Below are 24308 nucleotides of genomic sequence, written 5' to 3'. Positions count from 1 at the left end.
GGGAGGCTGACACAGGAGAATCCATGGGGCTTTCTATTTGATGAGTTCAAACCAGAGATCCTGTGTCAAAACTAAAACAAGGCGATCTCACCTTATCTCAGAAGCTAAGCAGGGCTGGGCCTGGTTAGTACTGGAGACACCCGGGAAGTACTAGGTGCTGTAGGCTTAGCTGGCTCACAACTGTAATCTCAGCATTCAGGGAGGCTGAGGCAGGAGGATTGCCATGAGTTTGTGGCCAGCCTGGGCTACACAGTGAGTTTCGGATAAGCCTGAACTATAGAGCAAGGTCCTGTCCCAAACAAGGGGAATGGCAGCTGAAGAGTTAAACCCAATGTGGAGTTGTGGCCTCTACATGAATGCAACACACCCCACCACCACCCACCCACCCACACACACACACACACACACACACACACAGAATTCTCAGTGGCCACACCAAACTGGCTTACTTGTGTGGCCCCAAGTTATAACCAAGACTACAGTATGTAAATCCCTCGAAAGCAAAATCCTGTCAGTAAACTCAGTGGCACACACATGTGGCACTTTACGAATGCTGGCCTTGAGCTGGCAAGATGGTCCAGTGGTTAGATCCAGGTTCAATTCCCAGTACCCACATGGCAGCTCACAACCGTCTGAAACAACGCTCTGGTCAATTCAACACCCTCACAGACATAACACGGGCAAACACTAGTTAGTATACATAAAATATAAGGAAATAAATGAATAAATGAATGAATGAATGCTGGTTTTGAGCCATCACACGTCTTTAATCCCAGCTCTTGGCAGAGGCAGGTGGATCTCTTGAGTTCCAGGCCAGCCTGGTCTACAAAGTGAGGTCAGCCATGGCTACACAGAGAAACCCTGTCTCAAAAAAAAACCCAAAGAATTACCATAAATAAACCAGCCTTCGTGCCAATTAGCATTTTAAGACATTCTGTGCTGTGTGATCCTAGGACAAGCTCTTCAACCTCTCCAGGCCATAATCTCACCTCTTATGCCAGCCTTAAGAAAACAGCAGTGCCTGGGGAGAACCGCTGTGAGTTTCAGGATGGCCTTACTGTGAGAGACTGACTCCAAACGACAAAATGCAGAGAGTGCAAAATATTGCTGTTGGCGTGGTCCATTAGTGCACCTGGCAGTCACACCCACCACCACTGACAGGCTAGTGATGTTCAGGATACACGTGGTTCAGAACCATCTAGAAAGGAGGCTCTCTATGCTTGGGAGACCAGTAACTCTGTACTTGATCGTGCTGTGTGACCTCCTCAAATACTAAAGAACGCCAGGCGGATCCACTCTTCTGTTTTCCCTTGCTTAGGTATGAACGGGCAGGAGTGGTGCCAGGGTTTGAACCCAGAGCCTACTTCATGCTAAACACTCTCTTCATCAGTGAGTTTAGCCTTGTCCTTTTAGGGTTTCACTTTGTAGCTCAGGCTGGTCTTGAACTCATGATTTTATTTTTTTTGCAACCTCTTTACTGTGATTCCAGGTGTATATGTATGTAAATTCATGCGTATCCTGGTGTCTACATACATGTGCATGTGTGTGGAAGCCAATTGCTTTGGCAATTGTCCCTCAATTCCTTTATGTGAAAGGTAAGGTCACCTATGGACGTGAGCTTGCTAGACAGGCCTCCTTTACACTGGGATTACAAGTGTGGGCCACCAAGTCTGACTTTTTTATCTGGACAGAACCTCTCCCATCTTGCCCTTGGGCCCTCTTCCCACCTGGCCAGATACCCACCATGGAGTCTAAGGCAGACACCAGACTGTTGATGAGCTCGTCCTTGCGGGCAAAGGTGGAGTTCCAGCGCTCGGACCCACAGCCGTTGGTGGGGATGTCACAATGCTTCCCCAGCAAGGCCATGGTCACCTAGAGAGAACAGAGAGGACACAGTGGGTAATAGACACGTGGTACAATTGGGTAGGCAGACTTGGCTCCCAGGGTCACCTGGACTTCACAAGTGGAAGAGAATGCCAGCTGGCCTTCCAGGGCCTCAAAGGTATGGCAGAGATTTGAACTTCCACAGGCCATGAGACAGCAGCTACTGCAGAAACCTACGTTTATCTAAGTGAATAATGTATACGTATTTCCTCCTATTTGAATGAAACATTCTCAGAGAATTTAAACATTCCTTCCTAGAGGGAGGTTCCGGAGACTCAAAGACGAAGCAACTTACACAACTCAGGAAGCTCAGGAAACTCATGAGGCTCAGGAAGCTTACAAGACCCAGGAAACTCAGAAGCTCTCAAAGCTCTGGAAGCTCAGAGAGTCTTAAGAGTCACAAGACCGGGGGTTGGGGACTTAGCTCAGTGGTTAGAGCGCTTGCCTAGGAAGCACAAGGCCCTGGGTTCGGTCCCCAGCTCCGAAAAAAAAAAAAAGAGTCACAAGACCCCTCCCAAAGATTATAAATGCACAGCAATTTCGTGTACGAGAATGGGCAGGAATATGGGACACTTTTGTAGAACTGTCTGCAGCTCATACAAAGTTCCAGAGATGCAACTTTTTGTGAGTGACATCAACCATGATGACGTAGGCTTTTTGGTAATGCAGCTGCCTTTGAGTCACCCCCATTACAAGTAACCCCTCACCCATTGTGGTGGTTTGAATGAGAATAGTCTCCACAGGCTCATATGTTTGAATGCTTTATCCCCAGTTGGAGAACTGTTTGAGAAGGATTAGGGGGTGTGGTCTTATAGGAGTGGGTGTGGCTTACTACAGGAAGTGTGTCACTGGGGGTGAGCTTTGATGCTTTAAAAGCCCATGCTAGGCTGTATGTCTCTCTCTGGCTTCTACCCATAGATATGGATATATATAAAGTTCTCAGCTACTTTCCCAGTGCCATGCCTGTCTGTTTCCTGCCAATGCTGATCATCATGGACTAGCTAATCCTCTAAACTGCAAGCAAGCCTTCTCTTAAATGGGTTTGTTTTCCTATACATTGTCTTGGCCATGGTTTCTCCTCACGGCAATATAACAGTTACTATCTTAACTGTTCCGCGCTCCCATAAATAACCATTCACCAAGCTAGTCTCCAATAGAATTCTTTCTTCCATCTATTGTTGGTGCCTTCCTGGGGTAGACATTTGGTCCTGTCTTGCCACAAAAAAGGCAAACAACAGCAACACAGCTAAGGGTTGTGTTCCAAGGAACAGAACCCAGAGATTCGATCCATCACCAAAGTGGGCCCAGCCCATTGTGGGTGGTGCCGTCCCTGGGCTGGTGGTCCTGGGTTCTACAACAGAGCAAGCTGAACAAGCCAGGGGGAGCAAGCCAGTAAGAAACATCCCTCCATGGCCTCTATCAGCTCCTGCTTCCTGACCTGCCTGAGTTCCAGTCCTGACTTCCTGTGGTGATGAACAGCAGTGTGGAAGTGTGAGCTGAATAAACCCTCTCCTCCCCAACTTGCTTCTTGGTCCTGATGTTTGTGCAGGAATAGAAGCCCCGACTAAGACAACCATGATATTAGTCTTCACTGCCTGAAGCCCAATACCAGGACGGGTCCTAACTGCCAGTGTTTTCCACAAACGCCCGTCACAGCCCTCTCCCGCTCACCCCCTTCACGGCTACCTACTGTACACATGCTTTGAACAAGGCCTTAATTTCTAGCTCCGGCTGCTTGAACTCTGGATATTCCTTTCTCCGCCTGTCAAGAACTGAGATTACCAGCCTGTGTCCACATCCTTATAGCCAATCCTGTGGGAAAGGCACCTGACTGCCTCACCCACGGCTTAGCTGGGCATTGTCGCCCACCTCCTCCCCCACGTCAGCTCGGTACACGCCTCTGGGCTTGGTCACAAGCTCCCAGATCAAGGTCACGGCTGAAGCCTGAGTCTACTTCCTGGATGTGGGCCATGGACTTGGAGCAGGTGCAGATGGGGCACAGGCTACTTCCTCAAACTAGGGATTCCCCAGGAAAGGACTTTGTACTGACGTACTGAGGCTTCTCACAGTTCCTCCTCTGAAGGCTTCTTTGGCTTGCACAAGTCTAAATCCAAAGACAAGGTTGCTGGTCGCTGGTAGCTGGTTGTGTTCCAAGGAACTGTTCTTCCAGGGCTATCCCAAGAGACGGGAGTGAGGTGGTCCCTACTTGCTGCCCAAGAAAGCACCAGTCCCTCACTAGCCTAAGTCAAAGGAGGCCAGGGACAAAGGCAGGATACGCTCTGGGCTTATTCCCCAGGGCCCTCTCAGGCCACTGGCTGGGTGTGTCACCCAGCCATAGAGCTGTAGATTCCACACCCTGTTTGCCACCTGTCTGCCACCTGTCAGCAAGGATTCTAGACACTCACTGGGTGGGGTAGCAAACAGCCAGGTGGCAGGGCCTCCAGGCCCGCAGCCTAAAAAAGCACCAAGCCGAGGATGTCTACTGACACTACAACTAACGCCCAGACTGTAAACTCTGCAAGGGCCAAACTGCCTCTGTCCACCATGGCTGACCCTCGGGGCCCAACTCATTGTCCGCAACTCATTGTGTGCAACGGGTCAAGCACGGAATCCCAGTCATCCTGGGAAACTCCAGACAGCAGCAGGTGCCGTACGGTACCATACGGGGGTAAGACGACGAGGCCTCAGCAAAAAACACCACATCATTAAATCAGAAAAGGGGAGCAGCTCTGGGCCGGGCACTGGCTCTGTAAATGTTTTTGTATTTCCTCAGAGGAAGGGATGAGATGAGACCTGCTCCCAATCTCAGAGTGCTCTTTCTCTGTTCTAACTACACCTAGGCCATGGCCTGGAAGCTTCTAGCCTCCGTACAATCTAATCTTCCAAGTTGATTCAATTCAGCTTCTCTTGGCTTCTGCCTGAACTGCCCTGATTGGCCATATACTTTTGGCAATCCGCTCTAATCCTCTGGCTCGTTCTGTCTTTACCTGTGTCTGGCTTGGTCTCCCAGACACCCTTCCCAGTAAAACTGCCACACACACACCCTTCTCCACCTTGCTACCTTAAGTAGCCTCTCTTTCCCATGTTGTGCACGAGTGGGGCGTGTCCTATCTCTCAGACCTTTCCCTGATTCGTTACTTTGTCTGCCTCTCAATTAGACATTACTTTCAAACATGGCTGCTTCATTCTACAAACTAACCTTACGTTTATTGTTAGGGGTTAAAGGTGCATACTAAGGGTGTGTCTGTATTCCAGCCAGATCTTACTGTAATCCAGGGTGTGTGTGCATTCCGGTCAGATCATATAGGTCTTCGGATGTGATCCCTTGCCAAAGTTGCTAGTAACCAAATTGCTAGATTAAAGTCCCTCTACAGGCTCAGATCTGCGCTTTGGACTACAGGAAGAAACTGGTTTTATGGCCAGTAAAATGGCACTTGCTTAGGATGGGCGTTTGATCTCCAGGGCCCACACTGCAGGAGAGAACTGACTCCGGCAAGTTGTCCTCTAACTGCACACACGCATCAAAACAAATAAGTAAAAATGGGAGAAAAATAAATAAGTGGTTTTGCCAGGACCCACTGGCCCTCCCTGTTAACTCAGATGGCCAAGGCAGGAGTATCCAAGTTCAAAGACAGCCTGAGCTACAGAATCAGTTCAAGTCATCCTGAGAAACTTAGTGAAATCCCATCTCTACCACCACCACCAACAACAAAAAGATTTAAAAAGAGAACTGTGTATATGGCCCAGGCATAGACCACATGCCTAGAATCCCTCCAGTGAGGAACTAGAGGCAGGGTTTCAACGGTAGACCACCAGCCTACCATTCCCAATGAGGGCCTAACAGTGTAGCCCAGAAATTGAGCCCCTGCCTAGAATCCCCCAGTGAGGGGCTGGGGGTGTGGCTCAGTGGTAGAGCCCCTGCCTAGAATCCCCCAGTGAGGGGCTGGGGGCGTGGCTCTACATTAAAGTATCTTCCGGAAAGTTCCTGAATTCCATCCCTAGCATCACAAAAATAAATCAATACATCAATAAGTAAGTTGAGCCAGGTGCACACACCTATAATTCCAAGCATTTGGGAGGTAGAGGCACAGTGATTGGGAATTCAAAGACATCATCGACTACACGGTGAGTGTGAGGCCAGCCTGCCTATGAGACCCTGTCTCAAAACAAATAACAAGGGGAATAAAAAGCAGCTGGGTGTAACGGTGCACGCCTTTAATCCCAGCACTCGGGAGGCAAGTGGTGCATATCTCTTATGAGTTCGGGGCCAACGTGGTCTATCTAACAAGTTCCAGGCCAGCCAGGGATCCATAATGAAAGTATCTCAAAAAAGAAAGAAAACTCTGTATGGCTAAGAGACAGTGAGTATACATCAGACCACTGAAGGATACGGGAGAGGGACCATGGTCAGGATGCTCTGAAAACAAAGACTGCTGGTGGCTTTGCCCTGGCCTTTCTGTGTCCCTAGGTCACCCCTGATGGGGTGCTGGTGGTTGTGGGGGGTCTGCTGGATAACTGTACTCACTCACAGCCAAGACATCCACTAGCCTGGGAGTCTGCAGCTTCCGATACAGCCCAGCCATACTCGATGGCTGCTAACGACTCCTCTGAGCCCTTGGGCCAGGCCCAGCCTCCCAGCTGCCCAGACCCAAATCAAATCAAGGCCAGGCAAGCAGCGGTAGCTGGCACTCTTGACCTCCAGCTCATTCCAGACTGCCCGGACTCCTCCTGGCCAAGGTCCTAATCTACTTAGGAGAGAACCAGGGACTCCGATCCGAGGACCGGGGAGACGGAAGGGAGCTGGGCTGTGGGGCCAGCCAAATCTAGCTAGTTCAGACTACAGGACCCTCCTGGGTCCAGGATAGGCCAGGCGAGGTACGTGGGAAATCGCATGCTTTAGGCAGGAGCCGAGGGAAACCTCAGGCCCAGAGAGGTTAGGAGCACAAATGTAAGGGGGGCTGGCAGGATGGCTTAGTGACGGCACCTGCCACCGAGTGTGCCAAGTTTGACCCATGGGATTTGCATGATAGGGGACAACCAACTCCTAAAAACTGACCTCTGATCTGCACATGCATCAACCATGGCGTGCATGTATGTGAACACACACACACACACACACACACACACACACACACACGCAGAACAATAATTTTTAAAAATTGATTTTTATTCAATAAATAAGCCAGGTAAAGTAAAAACTGTTTTGTTTTGTTTTTCTTACTTGGTATTAAGAGATGAAAACCCGGAAACATGATAAGCAAATTAAGGGCCCAGAGGACAGGAGGGGAGGGGAAGGGATGAAAAAGAAAGAGAGAAGAGGGGAAGGGATAGGAAGGGAGAGGAAGAGGGAAGGGCAGGGCAGGGGAGGAGACCAGACCAGTAGATGAGAAGCCCCAGCCCAAAACAAGTATAGTAGGCCACCAGAAGGGATGTGAAAGTCCAGTGTGGTGACTTATGATTATAATTCTAGCCCTCGGAAGGTTGAGGCAGGAAGACTGTGAGGTACAGGCTAGCCCTGGCTACACAGTGAGAGTGGATCTCAAGACACAAGGACAGGACAAGTAAGATGGCTTCCTTGTTGATATACCCGGCTGACACCAGGACTGACGATCTTGAGTTCTGTGCCCAGGACTCAACATGGCGGGAAGAGAGAACTGACTCCCACACGTGGTCCTCTGACCTCCACACACGTGCAGCAACAGTGCAAACAGCAGTGTGCACATGTGTGCACACACACAGAATATTAAAAAAAAGTATCAAAGAAATCCAACACCCTTGTTACCAAGGCAGGCGCTGGGGGAGCTGGGCTCACCTGCCCTCTCTCTTCTGCCCTGGTCTCCAGGCCTAGGGGAGCCACCTGTTGCTTCTCCATTCACTCCCTCAGGCATGCACTTGTTGGGTCGGCCTCACCCTAACAACCCCATCTTCCGTTTTATTTTACTATGGATTTGTCTTCTGTCTGTTTGTTTTTCCAGACAGGTTTCTCGGTGTAGCCCTGGCTGTTCTGGAACTCGCTCTGACGACCAGACCGGCCTTGAACTTATAGAAACCTGCCTGCCTTTGCCTCCTGTGTGTACCCAGCTACTATGGGCTTTCTCCTTGTGACATAGTCAGCAAGCCCAAGATGACCCTGAACTCCTGATCTTTCTGCCTCCGCCTTCCAGGAACTAAGCCCTGCTGTCCTACTTTCTCTACAGAATCAATTGTGATCTGAAATGACCTGTTTGCACGCTTCCGGGTGGATTTCTTGAACTCCTTGAAGCCAATAGCTGTGTCACCAATGTTGACTAAATTTCCACAAGAGAGGTAAACCCTGCTTACCTTTTCCTGGGTATTCAACACTTAAGGAACTAACAATGACTCAAATTCAAGTGGGAGTCAGGGGTTCACAGCCCACGGGCAGAGTGGTGTAGCCTGGAGCTCCAGATAAAAGGTGCAACTTGGACGGCTAGAGAGATGGTTCAGGGCTTGTGGGGGCTTCCCCCTTTCACAGAAGACTCTCATATCCAACAGCTGACAACTGCCTGTAACCTCAGCTCCAGGGCATCTGACACCCATCCTCTGGCCTTCCAGGGAAATCACCACACATGTGGCACTGAAACAGATACATATATGGAAGGATTTTTAATCAGTTGAGAGACCATTACAGAAAACCACAGCTGGTCCAAATGCAGGGATAAAATGATCCTGGGGTGTTCAGCCCCCACAGATACAGGTCCAACATAACTCCTGTACCTAGGGCTCAGGACACGTGGCGGAAGAAGGTTGTAAGAGGCGGGACCATGGAGGTGAGGTCACATCTCCTAGAACTGACAGGGAGGCCAGGCCCATGCTCCCTGAATGATTTGATGCCTAAACCAGACGACGCAACCAATGATGCCACACAAGCAATGACCCCACACAAGCAATGACCCCAGACAAACCATCTTGAAAGAAGAAAATCTCACCAACCTCCATCCTAGCCAAAGAACTACAGGAATTAATGACTGCTGAGAGGGAGAAAACTAGTCTGTCCCAAGGATGAGGTTCTCATCCAATACTAAGGGGTCAGCCCTGACATCATACACACACACACACACACACACACACACACACACACACACGTAAATGGACTTAGCGGGTTGCATGCATGTCTTTATATGTTTGTGTGTGTGCATGTATGTATGCATGTATGTGTGTATGTATGCATGTGTATGTGTGTGCATGTATGTATGTGTATGTATGTATGTACATGTATGTGTGTGTAGGCATGTGTATGTGTGTGCATGTATGTATGTGTATGTATGTACATGTATGTGTGTGTAGGCATGTGTATGTGTGTGTGTGTGTATGTATGTATGTATGTATGTAACAATAATAAAAGAAAAAAATAGCCACGGATTGTATTTATGTGTTTACACATGTATGTAACAATAACAATCACGAATTTGAAAGGAAGTAAACCAGGGACCCGAAGAAGATGACATGAGAGGGGTTGAAAGAAAAGAGGAGAAAAAAATGATGTTAATACATCTTAAAAAATATTTTGGGGTTGGGGATTTAGCTCAGTGGTAGAGTGCTTGCCTAGCAAGCGCAAGGCCCTGGGTTCTGTCCCCAGCTCCGAAAAAAAAAAAATATTTTAAAGGTGGTGGGGAGAGCTGGAGAGATGTCTCAGTGGTTAAGAGCACTGACTGCTCTTCCAGAGGTCCTGAGTTCAATTCCCAGCAACCACATGGTGGCTCACAATCATCTGTAATGAGATCAGATGCCCTCTTCTGAAGTGTCTGAGGAGAGCAACAGTGTGCTCGATATATGAAATAAATAAAAACAAAAACCTTTGAGCCTTGGAAGCAGGTGGTAGTGGTAATAAACCTGTACCAAGAGCACTGCAAAGGCTGAGGAGGACTGCCAAGAGTTCAAGGTCATCCTTGAGGTCATCAGAACTAAAATTTTAAAAAAAAGTAGAGATGTAGCTCAGTCAGTAGCTTTCCCAACATGCATGAAGCTCTGGGTTCGAACCCAAGCCTACATACACTGGGCATGGTAGAGCACGCCTATAATCCCAGCACCTGAGAGGAAAAGGCAGAGGAAGTTCATGGCCACCCGTAGCCACATAGCAACCAGAAGGGCTGGGCAGACGGCTCAGTAGGTAACACCACCAGAAGCATGAGGAGCTGAGTTCAAATCCCCAGTGCCTACCTAAAAGGCTGAGTGTGACTTTGCGTGCTCTGACGCCAGCATTAGGACATTAACACGGATCCCAAGCACTCACTGGCCAGCAAGCCTAGCCAAAATAACTGCTTTCAGTTCCGTGAGAGACTCTGTGTCCAAGAGAGCAATGGAGAAAGACACGTGATGTCCTGCTGGGCTTCTGCACGTGGGTCTGGGCAGGTCAGCGAGCACACACACACACACACACACACACACACACACACACACACACACACACACACACACACACCCCAAATAAATAAACGTGGCACAATGAAAATACAAAGTGCATCCCAACTGGAAGAGAACAAGGAAGACTAGTGATTGCAGAGCTCAGGGGCAGAGCCAGAGCTGAGGACACCCAAGGGGCCCGAGGCCAAGACAGTCAACGCCAAGGAAGCACAGCCTTGGCAGATGGCCCCAGAGCTCACGCTGCTCGGTCTGCCCTGGCCAGCACAAGGGAGGGAGGGAGGGAGGGGCAATCTCAGAGTCCACCACTCTTTCCCAAGTTCTGGATCAACTAAGTCTCTAGACACTGGTCCTGTTTGTAAGCCAGGCATGGTGACACTCAACTCTTAATCCCAGCACCCAGGAGGAAGAAGCAGACAGATCTCTGTGAGTTCGAGTCCAGCTTGCGCTGCTTGTCCAGTTCCAGGACAGTCACGGTTACATGGAGAGACTCTGTCGCAAAAGCAAACAAAGGTTTTGTTTTTGTTTTTGTTTTTTTGATACTGTTCATGTAGCCCAGGTTGGCCTATAACACTATGCAGCTAAGGGCTACTATGCTGCTATAACTCATATCAAGCCTTGATCTTAGATTCCTGATTCTCCTGCCTCCTCTTCCGGAGCTTTGAGATTATAGACCTGTTACACCTTGATTTATGTGCTGCTGGGAATAAAACCCAGGGCTTCCCGAGTTTAACCAATTTAATTACAGCAATTTGTTACTGTTTTGTTCTGTTTTGTTTTGCTTTGCTTTGCTTTGAGACAGGGTTTCCTATGTAGCCCTGGTTGTCCTGGAACTCACTTTGGGTTTAAAGGCATCTGTCGCTTTTTTTTTTTTTGAAACAAGGGTTCTTCCTGTAGCCCTGACTGTCCGGAAAAGACTCTGTAGATCAGGCTGGCCTCAAACTCAGAGATCTGCCTGCCTCTGCCTTCCCAGTGCTGGGATCAAAGGCCTGCGCCACCACCGCCCCATATGCCATATTCTTACAAGACATCTGCCACTGAACAGGTAGCTTGAAGATGGTCAAAGCCAGGTACCTCATGCCTTTCATCACAGCGCTGGGGTGGGAAGGGGCTCTGTGATCTTGAGGCCAGCCTGGTCTACACAGTGAGTTCCAGGCCACCTAGAACTACACAGTTGAGACTCTTTCTCGGAGGAAAAAAAAAGGGGGGGGGGCTTGAAGAACTGAATGACATGGTGTTGTGACGTAGCAGAATTATGTCTCCCCAAAAACTTGTGAGTTGAAGGCTTGGTCCCTAGCTGAGGATGCCACTGAAGAGTGGTGGGATGGAGAGGGTACCACATCGGTGACCCACTGAGGGGTCACAGCTAAAAGGGTTAGGAAGAGGTGGAGCTTAGTTGGTGGAAGTGGGTCACTGGGGCCTGGGCTTTGATGGACGAACCTTTCCTTTCCCCTCCCTCCCCTCTCCCCCTCTCTTCTGTTTCCTCCCCTACTCCTCCATCCCCAGGATGCCCCCACCTCCCACTCCCAGGACCCTAATGCTCTTGACCACGGAATGTGAGACCTTAGAAACTGAGGGTCAAAATAAACCTTCCCCCAAACTGAGGGTCAAAATAAACCTTCCCCCGCTTAAACAGTTCCTCTGGGTATTCTGCCGCAGTGTCAAACAACTGATTAACACACATGGCCCCAGGCCGAGGCATGCCAACGCCAACAAAGGTCAGAGGCAAGGAGTGATTCTCCCTGACCCACCAGAGGGAGCTGGGCTCTGTCTCCACAAAGGTGACAGTACAGACTCTCTTGTCTCAGGGTGCCTTCTTTATATAGGTTGAGCCTCCCTAATCTGGAAATGTGATATTCAGAATGCCGTAGAGTCTAAAACTCTTGCGTGCTGGCCGATATGATGCCGCAAGAGGGAAATCTACCCTGACCTCTTGTAGCAGCCCTGTGGGTAAAGAGTCATCCAAAAGAGCCTTCAAGATGGACACGATGGCACACATTATCTTAGCACTCAGAAGGTAGAGGCTTGAAGCTCACCCTAAGCTCGAAGCCAGCATGGTCTACAGCGTGAGTTCTAGACCCTCGATAGCTATAGAATGAGATTCTGACTCCAAATAAACAAGCAAACAGGTAAAAAAAAATTGCTAGGCACGAGTGGGCTTGATCCAGCATTTCGGAGGTAGAGGCTGGACAGTCGGGAGTTCAAGGGCGGCTTGGGCTATATAAGGTTTGACTCAAATATATCTACCAACAACCGGTGACTCATCTGGGTATGGTGGCATACTTCTATAAGCATAGCATTCAGGGGGATCAAGAGTTCAAAGCCAGGGGCGTGGGCAGATGGCTCGGTGGGAAATTGCGGGCTGTGCAAATCTAACACCTGAGTGTGGATTCCCAGCATCTACAGAAAACCCAGGTCTGTCAGCCCAGTTCTGCGAGGCTCGCTGGCCAGCCAGACTGGCAAAAAACCAGCAGGCTCCAAGTTCAGTGAGAGACCCTGTCTCAAAGACAAGGAAGAGAAGCATCTGGGGCAGACATCCCGACATGAACCTCTGGACCCGCACCTACACAGGCGTGGAGATGCGCGCGCGCGCACACACACCCAAACGTGTACACCGCAGTTCAAATCCGGCCATAGATACATAGCGTGACCAAGGCCAGCACACACTACACAAGACCCTGTCTAAGAAACACCAAAAATAAGAAAAAAATAAACAAATAAAATAAAGCAATGGAAGATGGCTCAGCAGGTAGAGACTGGCACCGTGTGTCCCAACCCGACCCACATGACAGAAGGCAGGAAGCACCTCCTGCAGTCTGTCCACGGCACATGCCTGTCCCCCTCCTCACCCAGTAAACACGTAATAAGGGAAAAAGGGTGTTTTTAAATCATGGGGCTGGAGAGAAAGCTCAGTGATTAAGAGCAGGTACTGCGCTCCAAAGGACCCTAGTTCAGTTCCCAGGACCAACCCTGGGTGTCTCACCACCTATAATTCTAGCTTCCACAGCCTGGCCTACCAAAGCCCCTACTTTCACGTGCGCTTACCCACACATACGTACATGCATGATTAGAAATAATAAAAATAAATATTTTTTTAAAAAAAATCAAATTACCTTCAGGCTACGTGCATAAGGTAGAGTTGCAACAGGAACGGATTTCTTGTTCAGACTTGAGTCCCAGGTATTTTGTGATTAAACACGAATATCCCAAAGTCCAAGGGAATCCCAAATCTGAGATGCTTATGGTCTCAAGAGTCTGGCTCGAGCCTCTTGCTGCAGTCTCAGGACCATCCTGACAGACTTCTACATTGTTCAGCAGGCCCACCCCCTTGTCCTCAGGCTCCGGGACAGACACGCAAGGCCTCCCAGAGGCTCGGAACTCCACAAATCGCAGGTCTGGGTCTCCTATTAAATCCCTTAATCTCTTGCCCACTGGAAACCCCACAAGGGCCACTGGAGAGATCGAGATTCTTCTGAACCCGGGAAAGGTTCTCTGACTCAGTACCACTGTCCTGTGGACCAGAGGAGCAGGTGGTGGAGCCAAGGCGGGGAAGAAAACTCACAAGGCAAACGCAAACGGCAAAGTCAGGCACGCACGCCACCCAAACACAGCCTCCGCACCAGCCGCCACCATATGCTTGTGTTTCTCCAAAAAGAAGCCCGAGAGAACAAACAAAAGTCAGCGGCTCCCATACCGGCTGAGGGGGGAGAATGTTGTTTTCCCCCCAGCAACCCACAGTTCCATTTCCTGTCCTATGAGCTGCCCAGAGGGGAAGGAACTGCCCAGGGCCCTGGATTCCAGAACCCTGCCTGTGTTCTACCCATGTCTGGGAGAGAACCTTACAGTCTACAGGCCTCCCCTCCTAGCTCCAGTCCGCCCAGGCCTGAGTCCAGTCCCAGGGTTTGTTTATTTATTTATTTCGACGAGGTGGAGACAGGGTTTCTTTGACAGCCTGCCTCTGCCTCCTCAATGCTGCCACCACTGTGCCTGGCTCCCTGAGATCTCCGGCAATGCCTGTGGGGCTGGGGAGGCTCAGTGAGTGGAGTGTTGGCCTATGTGGGATAAGCCAGTACCCCATAAACCAAGCATGGCATCCCAGGCCTAAATTTCTATCACTGGAGTGGGACCAGGAGAAACAGATGTTCAAGGTCATCCTCAGCTACATAGCAAGCTTGGCATCAGCCTGGGGTACACAGAGAGACTCTGCCTCAAATAATTTAGGTTGTCAGAGATGCGGCTTGGTGGTAGAACAGTTGCCTAGTGTTCCTGAGGACCTGAGTTTGAGTCCCAGCACCACAAGTTTGTCTCCCGGCGAATTTCATAAGGGACGTAGCCCGTTTCCGGTCGGTAACCAGGGAGCCCGAAGCCTGTGTGGTGAGCTGTCCTTGAGGACAAGGTGGCGAGGTCTTCTGTATATGGGATTCTGCATGTACGCAGAGCACAGGTCCCTATCTACAGACATGAGCAATATGTTCAGATGCTAAATGCCGGATAGAGGTCTGACGGTCATCTTGGGTACACCAGCCTCAGGACCCTCCCTGATAGCCCAATAAGAAAACCTCTCATCGAGACCTGCACGCCTCTATTCACTGCAGCTCCATTCGCTAGAGCCTAAAGGAGGAAACAAGCCAGGTAGCCATGATGGATGGAATCGCACGATGACTCTGTGGTCAGGAGCGCTTGCCGCCGAGGACCTGGGTTCAGTTCCCAGTTCCCACAGGGCGGCTCACAACCATCCGTAACTCCAGTTCCAGGGAATCTGATACCTTCTTTTGGCCTCCGAAGGCACCAGGCACACATGTTATGCACATACACACACGCAGGCAAAATACACATAAATTAAATTAAAATGAGGATTAAAAAAAAAAAAAGGGATTCGCATTCTCATGGAAAATGTCTCAAGGTGTGATGGCTAACGCTCGTTATCCTAATACTCAAGAGAGGCAGAAAAGTTGCTGCAAGCTTCAAGCTAGCCTGGGCTACATAGCAAGCCCCACTTTAGCCTAAGATATACTGAGGATTCCAGCCTAGCTTTGGATAATTCAGCATCTCTTCTCTCTCTCTCTCTCTCTCTCTCTCTCTCTCTCTCACACACACACACACACACACACACACACCACAGCACACCCACTACAGTCCCAATCTGAGGGAACTTCGAAAAGACTCACGGTTCCCCACTGGTGGCGATTATATCATAATGGCTGACATCTTACTTCTCTGGCTTTGATAAAATACCAGGCAAGCTGTGCGAGGTGGCGAGCGTCTTTAGAAGAGGAACGTGGGTAGACCTGATTTCAAGGCTGGTCTGGTCTACAGTTGGGAGTGCCAAGCCAGCCAGGGCTACCCAGTGAGAGTGCTTCCACAGTTGATTAATTAATTAAGGAAGAATGAATTAGGACACACAGTGTGGAGAAATACAGGCCATCACGGCAACGGGACCGTGAGGCGGCCGGTCACGTGGCATCCACCACTGGGAAACAGAGGCGACTGCTGGTGCCCAGCTCAATATATTTTTTTTCTCTTCAGAACCAACACACCCAGCCTGTTTGGTTTCTTTTGGTTTATTTTTATTGTGTTGATTTATGTGTGTGCACACAAGCATCCCATGGTGCACCTGTGGAGGTCACAGGATAATGTTCAGTTCCCGGGAATCAAACCCAGGTTGTCCGGTTTGGCAGCAAGCACCTTTACCCACTGAGCCCTATTGCTGCTCCCTGTTTGGCTTATCATTTAAGATGGGGATGAGAAGATGGTTTGCCAACTAAACCTAAAGCGTGTGTTTGTCACACAAGCACACAGACTGGAACTCGTCCCTGAGGACCCCCATAAAAGGCTTGGGGGGTTGGGGGTTGCCTATCTCTGCACTGGGGGAGGCAGAGAGAAGCAGGTCTCTGAGGCTCACTGGCTAACTAGTATAGACTGATTGGTGAGCACCAGGTCCTAGTGAGAGACTCTCTCTCTAAAACAGAGTGAGGGCGGTTGGAGAGATGGCTCAGCAGCCAAGGAACTCGCTCTTGCAGAGCCCAGATTCAGTTCTCAGCATCAGCATGATGACCCTTAACCATCTATGTGACTCCATTTCCAAGGGATCGAACACCTCACTCCCTCAGGCGCTAAGGCCCTCATGTAATATAGACATGTACTCACAGGAGAAAAAAAAAATCATACAAGTAAAATACATATAAAGGAAAAAATTTTTAAAGATGACACGGAAGTTAAGAGTTGGGGATTTAGGGGTTGGGGATTTAGCTCAGTGGTAGAACGCTTGCCTAGGAAGCGCAAGGCCCTGGGTTTGGTCCCCAGCTCCGAAAAAAAAAAAAAAAAAAAAGAGTGTGTGCTGTCCTTGCAGTGGACCCAAGTTCAGTTCCCAGAATCCATATGGGGCAACTCACGGCCATCCGTACACCCAGGTCTAGTGCATGTGACACCCTCTTCTGGACTTCTTTGTTTTTTTGTTTTTTTGTTTTTTTTTTCTTTTTTTCAGAGCTGGGGACCGAACTCAGGGCCTTGCGCATGCTAGGCAAGTGCTCTACCACTGAGCTAAATCCCCAACCCTTCTTCTGGACTTCTTAGACACCTGACTATGCATATATGTTTTTGTTGTTTTTACTGTTTTGGTTTTTTTTGAGACAAGGTTTCTCTGTGTAGCCCTGGCTATCCTGGAACCAGCTCTGTAGACCAGGCTGGCCTCAGCAAGGTCCTCCTGCCTCTGCCTCTGCCTCCCAAATGCTGGGATTAAAGGCGTGTACCACCACGGCCAACTCAGAGATCTATTTTAAGATAGGGTCTCCCATCCAAGTACTAACCAGGTCCAACCCTGCTTAGCTTCAGGCATGTCCAGTATGGTATGGCCAGGGGTGAGATAAGGTCTTCCAAAGTCTCCTGGACTGCCCCTGAATTCCTGTTCTTTCTACCTCAGTGTCCCAAGTGCTGGGATCAGAGGTGTGCACCCCTACACCTAGCTTAGCCTTTTTTGTTCTACAAGATAAAGACAGCCGCGTGACTAGCGCTGAGGACCGTAACTAACATATGAGCCCAAAAACTTACGGTGCACTCTCAGCCCAGGCACCGCCCACTGCCAACAGCTGGGTGTCTCCCCGAGGTCCGAGTCCAGGATTTCTGGCTCCTGAGGTTCTGAGTTCACATATCATCACGTCGGGAGAAAGATTGGAGATGTCGCTATCCCTACAGCCCGAGGAAGCCCTCATCTTCCGGGAAATAGCTCAGGTTGGATGGACAGGATCACCGCCATCGTCACGTGCCGACTGCAGAAGATCTCTCAGGTAGCACGCACTTTTCATCCCAGCACCCAGGAGGTGGAAGATAAGAGAATCTGAGTTCAAGACCAGCCCAAGCTAGCTATACAGGGAAAGAGACCTTTCCTTGTAAAACCAACCAGGGCCGGAGAGATGGTTCAATGGGTGAAGGTAACTGGCACCGAGCCACAGAGCCCAAGGATTTGTATTTGAGATCTATGGATCCACACGGTAGAAGAGAATCAACTCTCACAAGTTGTCGCCTGGCCTCTATACCCATGCATGACACACATATGAGCATACACAAAACAAAATAAGCACAGAAGATGTTCTCTGCCACACACACATGCACACTCATACACACACACACACACTCACATACACACTCACACTCTCACACAGTCACACAGTCAGTCTCACACACACATGCACACTCATACACACACACACTCACACACTCACACACACTCACACTCTCACACAGTCGCGCATCAGTCTCACACACACACATACACACACTCACACAGTCACACACTCACACACACTCACACTCTCACACAGTCACGCAGTCAGTCTCACACACACACATACACACACACACTCACACACACACACACACACACACACACACACACTCACACACAGTCACACACTCACACACAGTCATACACACTCTCACACAGACACAGACACAGTCACACACAGTCACACACACACACATGTGCGTGCACGCGCACACACACACGCGCACACACCCGCGCGCACGAGCGCGGTTGGTTCCACTTCTGTGCAGCCTGGCTCAGAAAAAACCATAGTCAAGGTCGCACCAGCTCACATCCTCTCTTCTTAGTTAGCCAAGTTGGAAAATAAAATGAGAGGGATTTTCAACCAGCTTAGAAAAATACCTCTTATTCAAGTGTGCTGCGGGAAACTTGCAATGCCAGCAGTCAGGAGGCAGAGAAAGGAGGATCGGGAGTTCAAGGTCATCCTCCAAGACACAGGGAATTCTAGGGCAGTGTGGACTACATCATTTCCCATCTCTGAAAGATGACGCAGAAGAGGAAGAGGAGAGAGAACCACGCCTGAGGCCAGAGACATGGCTCAGTGAGTACTGGCACCTGCCACCAAGGCTGAAGACCTGAGTTCAAGTCCTGCTGAGATTCACATGGAAGAGAGTGGACTCCTGGAGTCTGACCTCTGTCAGACTCTCTCTCAAATAAGCACATAAATAATAAAATAATTTTTGAAGAAAAACATCTCAGCACTGCTAAGCATGCTTGCACAGTGACCTGACATTCAGAGCCAGATGAGCCCTTCATCCAACTACCTCCATGAAGGTCCACCAGGGACAGGTTATGTCTCAAGATCATTGTAGTCTCACACTGGGTCACACCAGGGCTCCACGTGGGCATAACTCTTACGTCATTTGCAAATGCATTTTCATTTTTCCCTCTCTTTGGTACTAGAGATAGAATCCAGGACCTACACCTAACAGGCCAGTGTGTACCACTGAGCCACGCCCCCAGCCCCTCACTGGGGGATCCTAGGCAGGTGCTCTACCACTGAGCCACACCCCAGCCCCTCACTGGGGGATTCTAGGCAGGGGCTTTACCACTGAGCCACGCCCCCAGCCCCTCACTGGGGGACTCTAGGCAGGGGTTCTACCACTGAGCCACGCCCCCAGCTCCTCACTGGGGGATTCTAGGCAGGGGCTCTACCACTGAGCCACGCCCCCAGCCCCTCACTGGGGGATTCTAGGCAGGGGCTCTACCACTGAGCCACGCCCCCAGCCCCTCACTGGGGATTCCAGGCAGGGGCTCTACCACTGAGCCACGCCCCCAGGCCCCCACTGGGGATTCCAGGCAGGGGCTCTACCACAGCACTGTATCCACAACATATGGATTGTTTTTGTCTTGTGAGACAATATCTCCCTCTGTGGCGCAGGCTAGCATCTACCTCATGGTAATTCCTGCTTCAGGCTATGGTCATTTTTGAAATCTAATTTACATGTATTAGTCTAATAGAGGAGGGGGGTGCCACATCAAGTATGTGGCAATCAGAGGACAACTCTCAGGAGTCAACGTCTCCTTCCACCAGATGGGTGGAACTCAGTTCATGGGGTTGATGTCATGCGCCATGACCCTCTGAGCCACCTAGCCAGCCCCACAGCCTATAGACTCTTGAGGGAGGGTCTCACTATGTATGTAGCCCAGTTTTAGCCTTGAATTTACAATCCCCCTGCCTCAGCATCCCAAGGGCTGAGATTACAGATGTGCCCCACCATTCACAGGGACGTCCCTTCCTCTTTAAGCAGATGAGGTCTTTTGGAGAAACAAACCTTCTACCTCGTGATTTCAGCACGTCTCCTGTCTGTTCCCTGGAGCCCCGTCTACTGGAAAACACATCAGATAGGCAGCCCAACCTCCTTCTCATGCAACAGCAGGGCTGGATGTCGAAATGATGAAGAAAGATTCCAGGTGCGAAAGTTCACGATATACAGGGTTCAAAGCCAGGTCAAACCCTGGCCTCGGAAATCAGACGGTGAGGGAGATGGCTCTGCGGGCGCAGTGCTTGCCATGCAAGGATCTGAGTACAATCTCCAACGCCCACGTGACATCAAGCTAGGCGTGGTGGTGCCTCAGTGTTGAGGAGACAGAAAGCTTCCTGGGGCTCCCTGGCCGACCAGCCTAGCCTAACTGATGAGTCTCGCGCCAGTGAGAGATCGTGTCTCAGAGAACAAGAGATGGCTCAGTGGGTAAAAGTTCTTGCCACACAAGCCTGACTCTGAATCCTGAGAAGACGTGAAAAAGCCGGACGCAGTAGTGGAGACAGCTAGCTTGGAGAACACAGTGGTAAAATAACAGAGACCCTGACTCAAAGGAGAATGGGTGGAGGAGCAAGCCATGAGATTATCCTCTGACCTTTTACACCAGTGCCATGGCCACACACATGCCCATACATGTACTCGAATGTACACACAGGAATGCACACAAGTACAGACACACACATGCCCATACATTCATGCACATGTACACACAGGAATGCACACGAGTACACACACACACACACATACACATACACACACACCCATACACGCACATGCATGCGCACACAGGAATGCACACATGCATATACACACACATGCATACACACACACATGCGCATGCACATGCATGCACACACACGCATACACACAATGCATGCACACACATGCATGCACACACACGCACGCACATGCACGCGCGCGCACACACACACACACACAGTCAAAGTGGCAGGTATCGAGGACAACACAGGAAGTTGCCCTCCAGCCTACACATGTTAACATACAAGCACTTTTTTTTTTTTTTACAATTTAAATGTTTAGGGAGATGGCTCAGTGGTTAGGATACTTGCCGTACAGGCAAAAGAACCAGAGACTGGAATCCCCAAAACGCATGTAAATGCCGAGGGAGCATGGTGGCCCTCTGCAATGCCAGCCTTAAAAGGCAGAGACAAGGGACCCGCAGAGCCAAGTTATAAAGACTAAGCCATGTCGGTGAGCTGACAAGGTGGAAGAGAATGGAAGGAAGGTTTTCAACGTTGACCGTGGTTCTCCACCCATGTGCACACCCACATATGTAAACAAACACATCTACATGCACGGCCACCACATAACACACACAGAAAGAGGAACAGTCAAAAAGGTTAGGTATCTTAGAAGTGTGTGGGACTAGCCAGTAGGGAGCTCGTACAGGGTCTGGTTTACATAAACAAATTATTATGACGGTCATCACTCGGAATAAATAGTGCTTTGCACTTTTATTTCATTTTAATTTTAGACAGGCTCTTGTTAAAGTCACCCAGGCATCATGATCCTGAACTTGCGGTCTAACCGCTCAGTAGCTAGGATGCCAAGAATGGGCCACCGTGCCCTGCACAGTTTTGGTTTGTTTTTTTCTCTCCCCATTCCCACCAGTAAGAGAATCTCGTGAGGCTGCGGCTGGCCTCAAACTCAGTATGTAGCTAAGGATGACCCTGAACTCTCATCCTTCTGATCCAAGGGCTAGGATTGCGGGCGTGTGTCACCATGGTGAGTTTCTGGCCAGTGGTGCTGGGAATAGAGCCCAAGGGAGGCTGGGTGTCAGGTGAGCTCTGTCTAGGGACCCCCCAGCTGAGTCTCCTCTAGCCCAGGGGTGATCTCTCTCACCAGCTAAGTAGGGAAGGCTGTGTGTGTGTGTATGTGTTTGTGTGTGTGTGTGTGTGTGTGTGTGTGTGTGTGTGTGTGTGTGTGTCCCGTCCCAAGTGCATGAATCCCAGGCCTGCAACCCCTGACCTTTTCTTTTTTATTGTTTTCTATTTCATAAATGACCTAAGGCACCCTGCTGTAGGTACTTAATTACCTTGGGAAACAGAGACAGAAGCTTCATCTCTTCAAAAACAAAACAAAATAGGATCCCTGGAGATGGGCCTTGCCCCCAAAGCCCGATGGCATGGGTACAATCCCAGGACCGCCATGAAAGAAGGGACGGAAGCCACTCCTGCAAGGTGCCCTTTGACCTATACATATATACACACGTGCAAAAATAGATACAAGTAATTTAAAAAAAAAAAAACAACTTTAAAGTAAATATTTAAATGTGACAAACAAGAGACACAAACAGTGAGGCCAGCAGTGTGGCCTCACCCTCAGGACAAGAACTCAGGACCCCAAGCAAAGCCAAGGCCAGGAAGCAGGCACTAGGTTTCCGTCCAGGATTCATGCCACCTTTTAACGGTACTGGGGTAGTAGGGTGGGGGCCAGGGATGTGTTTCAGGTCTGGGAATTGGAAGTCCCTTCTCTTCACAAGTCCAGAATCCTACAGGGTGGGCTACACAGTCCTCAAGGGCAAGGGGTCAGGGTCTCAGGGCAGATCTGAGTCCTTCTCTGTGTACTGAGGCTTAGTTTCCTCAGAAGAACCTTCTGTCACGTCTCTCCAAGCCCCCACCGCTACCCCCAGAGGCCCTGGTTATAACGGGAGGAGTGCAGCTGCCCCGAGCCTGCCCCTTGGAGGGGAGGCCAGGCCTCAGTAAGCAGACAGTTCCTTTGGAGGGTCAGGTTTCCACCGCTTATTTAAAGCCTGGCTCCTGGCTCCTGGCTCCTTGTAGGCGACACTGGCAGCCGCCTGCGTGACCAGGATGAGAAATCACAGCGCTATCTGGGACCTGAGTGCCTATGGCAACTGGCAGCGTGGCCTTGGAGACTAATCTCCAGGCAGCAGAGGTTCTCCTGGGGCGGGTTACCGTTCCCCACGGGGCAGCCGCTGGCTGGGGGATGGGACAAGCCCCTGACCCAGAAGACAGGACATCTGGCAAGGTTCCTTGATTTAGAACTTCCCACAACCGCACATACACACATATGCACATATACCCCCCACACCCACAAAGATATAAATGGTCACCCATGCAGTGATATGACCAGCATGCCTGGGCTTCAAGCTGAGAAGCAACATCTCCATGACAAGAAAACAGACTACTGGGATTCAAACCAGTTTTTGTGGGGTTTTTGTTTTGTTTTGTTTTCTGAGGCTGGGTCTCAGTCAGTTCAGGCGAGGCCTCTAACTCTTGACATAGCTGAAAAGGTCCCTGAATCCTGATTCACTCCTCTAAACACTGGAGGACAGTCATGTACCACATCAAAAGATACAGTGCTGACGATGGGACCCAGGGTTGGCTGCAAATCTGCTATGGGGCTGAGGATGACTTTGAACTCCTGATTTTCCTGCCTCATTCTCCTCAAATCTGGGCTCACAGGCGTGCATCAGCAATATCCGTTCCTTTGACAACGATTGCACTCCGTCCAGGGTGGAAACGTGGTGGAGCAGGAATGTAGCTCGACTGGCAGAATTCTCCCCCAGCAAGCACAAAGCCCTGGGCTCAATCCTGAACTGGGCCTGCTTGAAGCCAGCCTGGGCTATATAAGACCTGACCTCAACAAACAAAAACTGTCGAAAGACAAAATTAGTGGCAATCACAAAATGACGGGAGGCAACGGGGGGGGGTGGCTCCCCAAAGGAGATGATGCCAGAGCTGACCTCAGCAATGCGGTCATCAAGGGGGACGCCTGCCCCACCCCAGCCCGAAGTACCCACCTCCCAGGCCACAGAGCCGAGCAGACTTTGAAGGCTTGCCAAATGACTGGCTGCCCAGGAAACCCAGCCGCCAGCCTGGGCCGCCCACGTGTCTCGGTCAGGGTTGAGCAGGGCAGCAGCCTGGGCTGGAGGCTGGGCTAGTGGGTGAGGTGGGGATCAGGGTTGCAGGGAAGAGGTGAAGAGCAGGAAGTAGTGGGTGAAGGCAACGGAGAGGGGCCTTAAGCCCTGGGACCAAGGACATTCAAGCACACAGGAGCCGTACACGGAAGGGCTTAAAGCAAGTGCAATGCCCAACAGGGCTGAGGGTTAGAGCTGGCCGGAGTCAAGACTGGAGTCTAAGAGGAGAAGCGAAGATGATGTTAAGCCCGAAGCAGCCAGGAAAACGTCAGAGCAGTGACTTAGGGGCGTATGGGATCCTGAGGAAGGACAGCTGAAGGGATCCCAGAGACACAAACTCAAACATTAGCATGAATGCCAATACCCTGGGAAAGAAAGGAGGGGGGAAGGGAAGAAGCTGAGCTGTTTAAAGGATGCCCAAGGCCCACGGAGGCGAAGGGGCAGCAGGGCAGGGTCCCTGGGCTGAGGAGAGCTGTGGAGGGTACCGCAGAGGACAAGGGGTGGACGAGGAAGCAGCAGAGGCATAGGAGAGTGAAGAAAGGTAAAGGTAGAGTTAGAGAGA

General features: G+C 50.2%; 1 protein-coding gene across 19 annotated transcripts in view; it reads right to left on the bottom strand.

The window, feature by feature from the left end:
• Positions 1 to 24308, bottom strand: part of Gtf2ird1 (GTF2I repeat domain containing 1) — a 105035-nt gene that overhangs the window by 62338 nt on the left and 18389 nt on the right. For 11 of the 19 annotated variants that reach the window (XM_032886288.1, XM_032886295.1, XM_032886296.1 and 8 more), the window contains exons 1-2: positions 3575 to 3599; positions 1744 to 1872 (exon numbers count right to left, since the gene is read on the bottom strand). In XM_032886288.1, coding sequence (XP_032742179.1) covers positions 1744 to 1872; positions 3575 to 3583 — 138 coding nt within the window. In that variant the 5' untranslated portion in view covers positions 3584 to 3599. Of the gene's footprint in view, positions 1 to 1743; positions 1873 to 3574; positions 3652 to 3938; positions 3963 to 24308 lie in introns of those variants that run through there. The other 8 variants (XM_032886290.1, XM_032886297.1, XM_032886307.1 and 5 more) reach the window with 4 other exon arrangements.

The sequence above is a fragment of the Rattus rattus genome, chromosome 16 (assembly GCF_011064425.1).
Source record: "Rattus rattus isolate New Zealand chromosome 16, Rrattus_CSIRO_v1, whole genome shotgun sequence".
Lineage (NCBI taxonomy): Eukaryota > Metazoa > Chordata > Mammalia > Rodentia > Muridae > Rattus > Rattus rattus.
The sequence above is the reverse complement of the archived record's forward strand: the minus strand, read 5'-3'. Positions and strand labels throughout refer to the sequence as shown.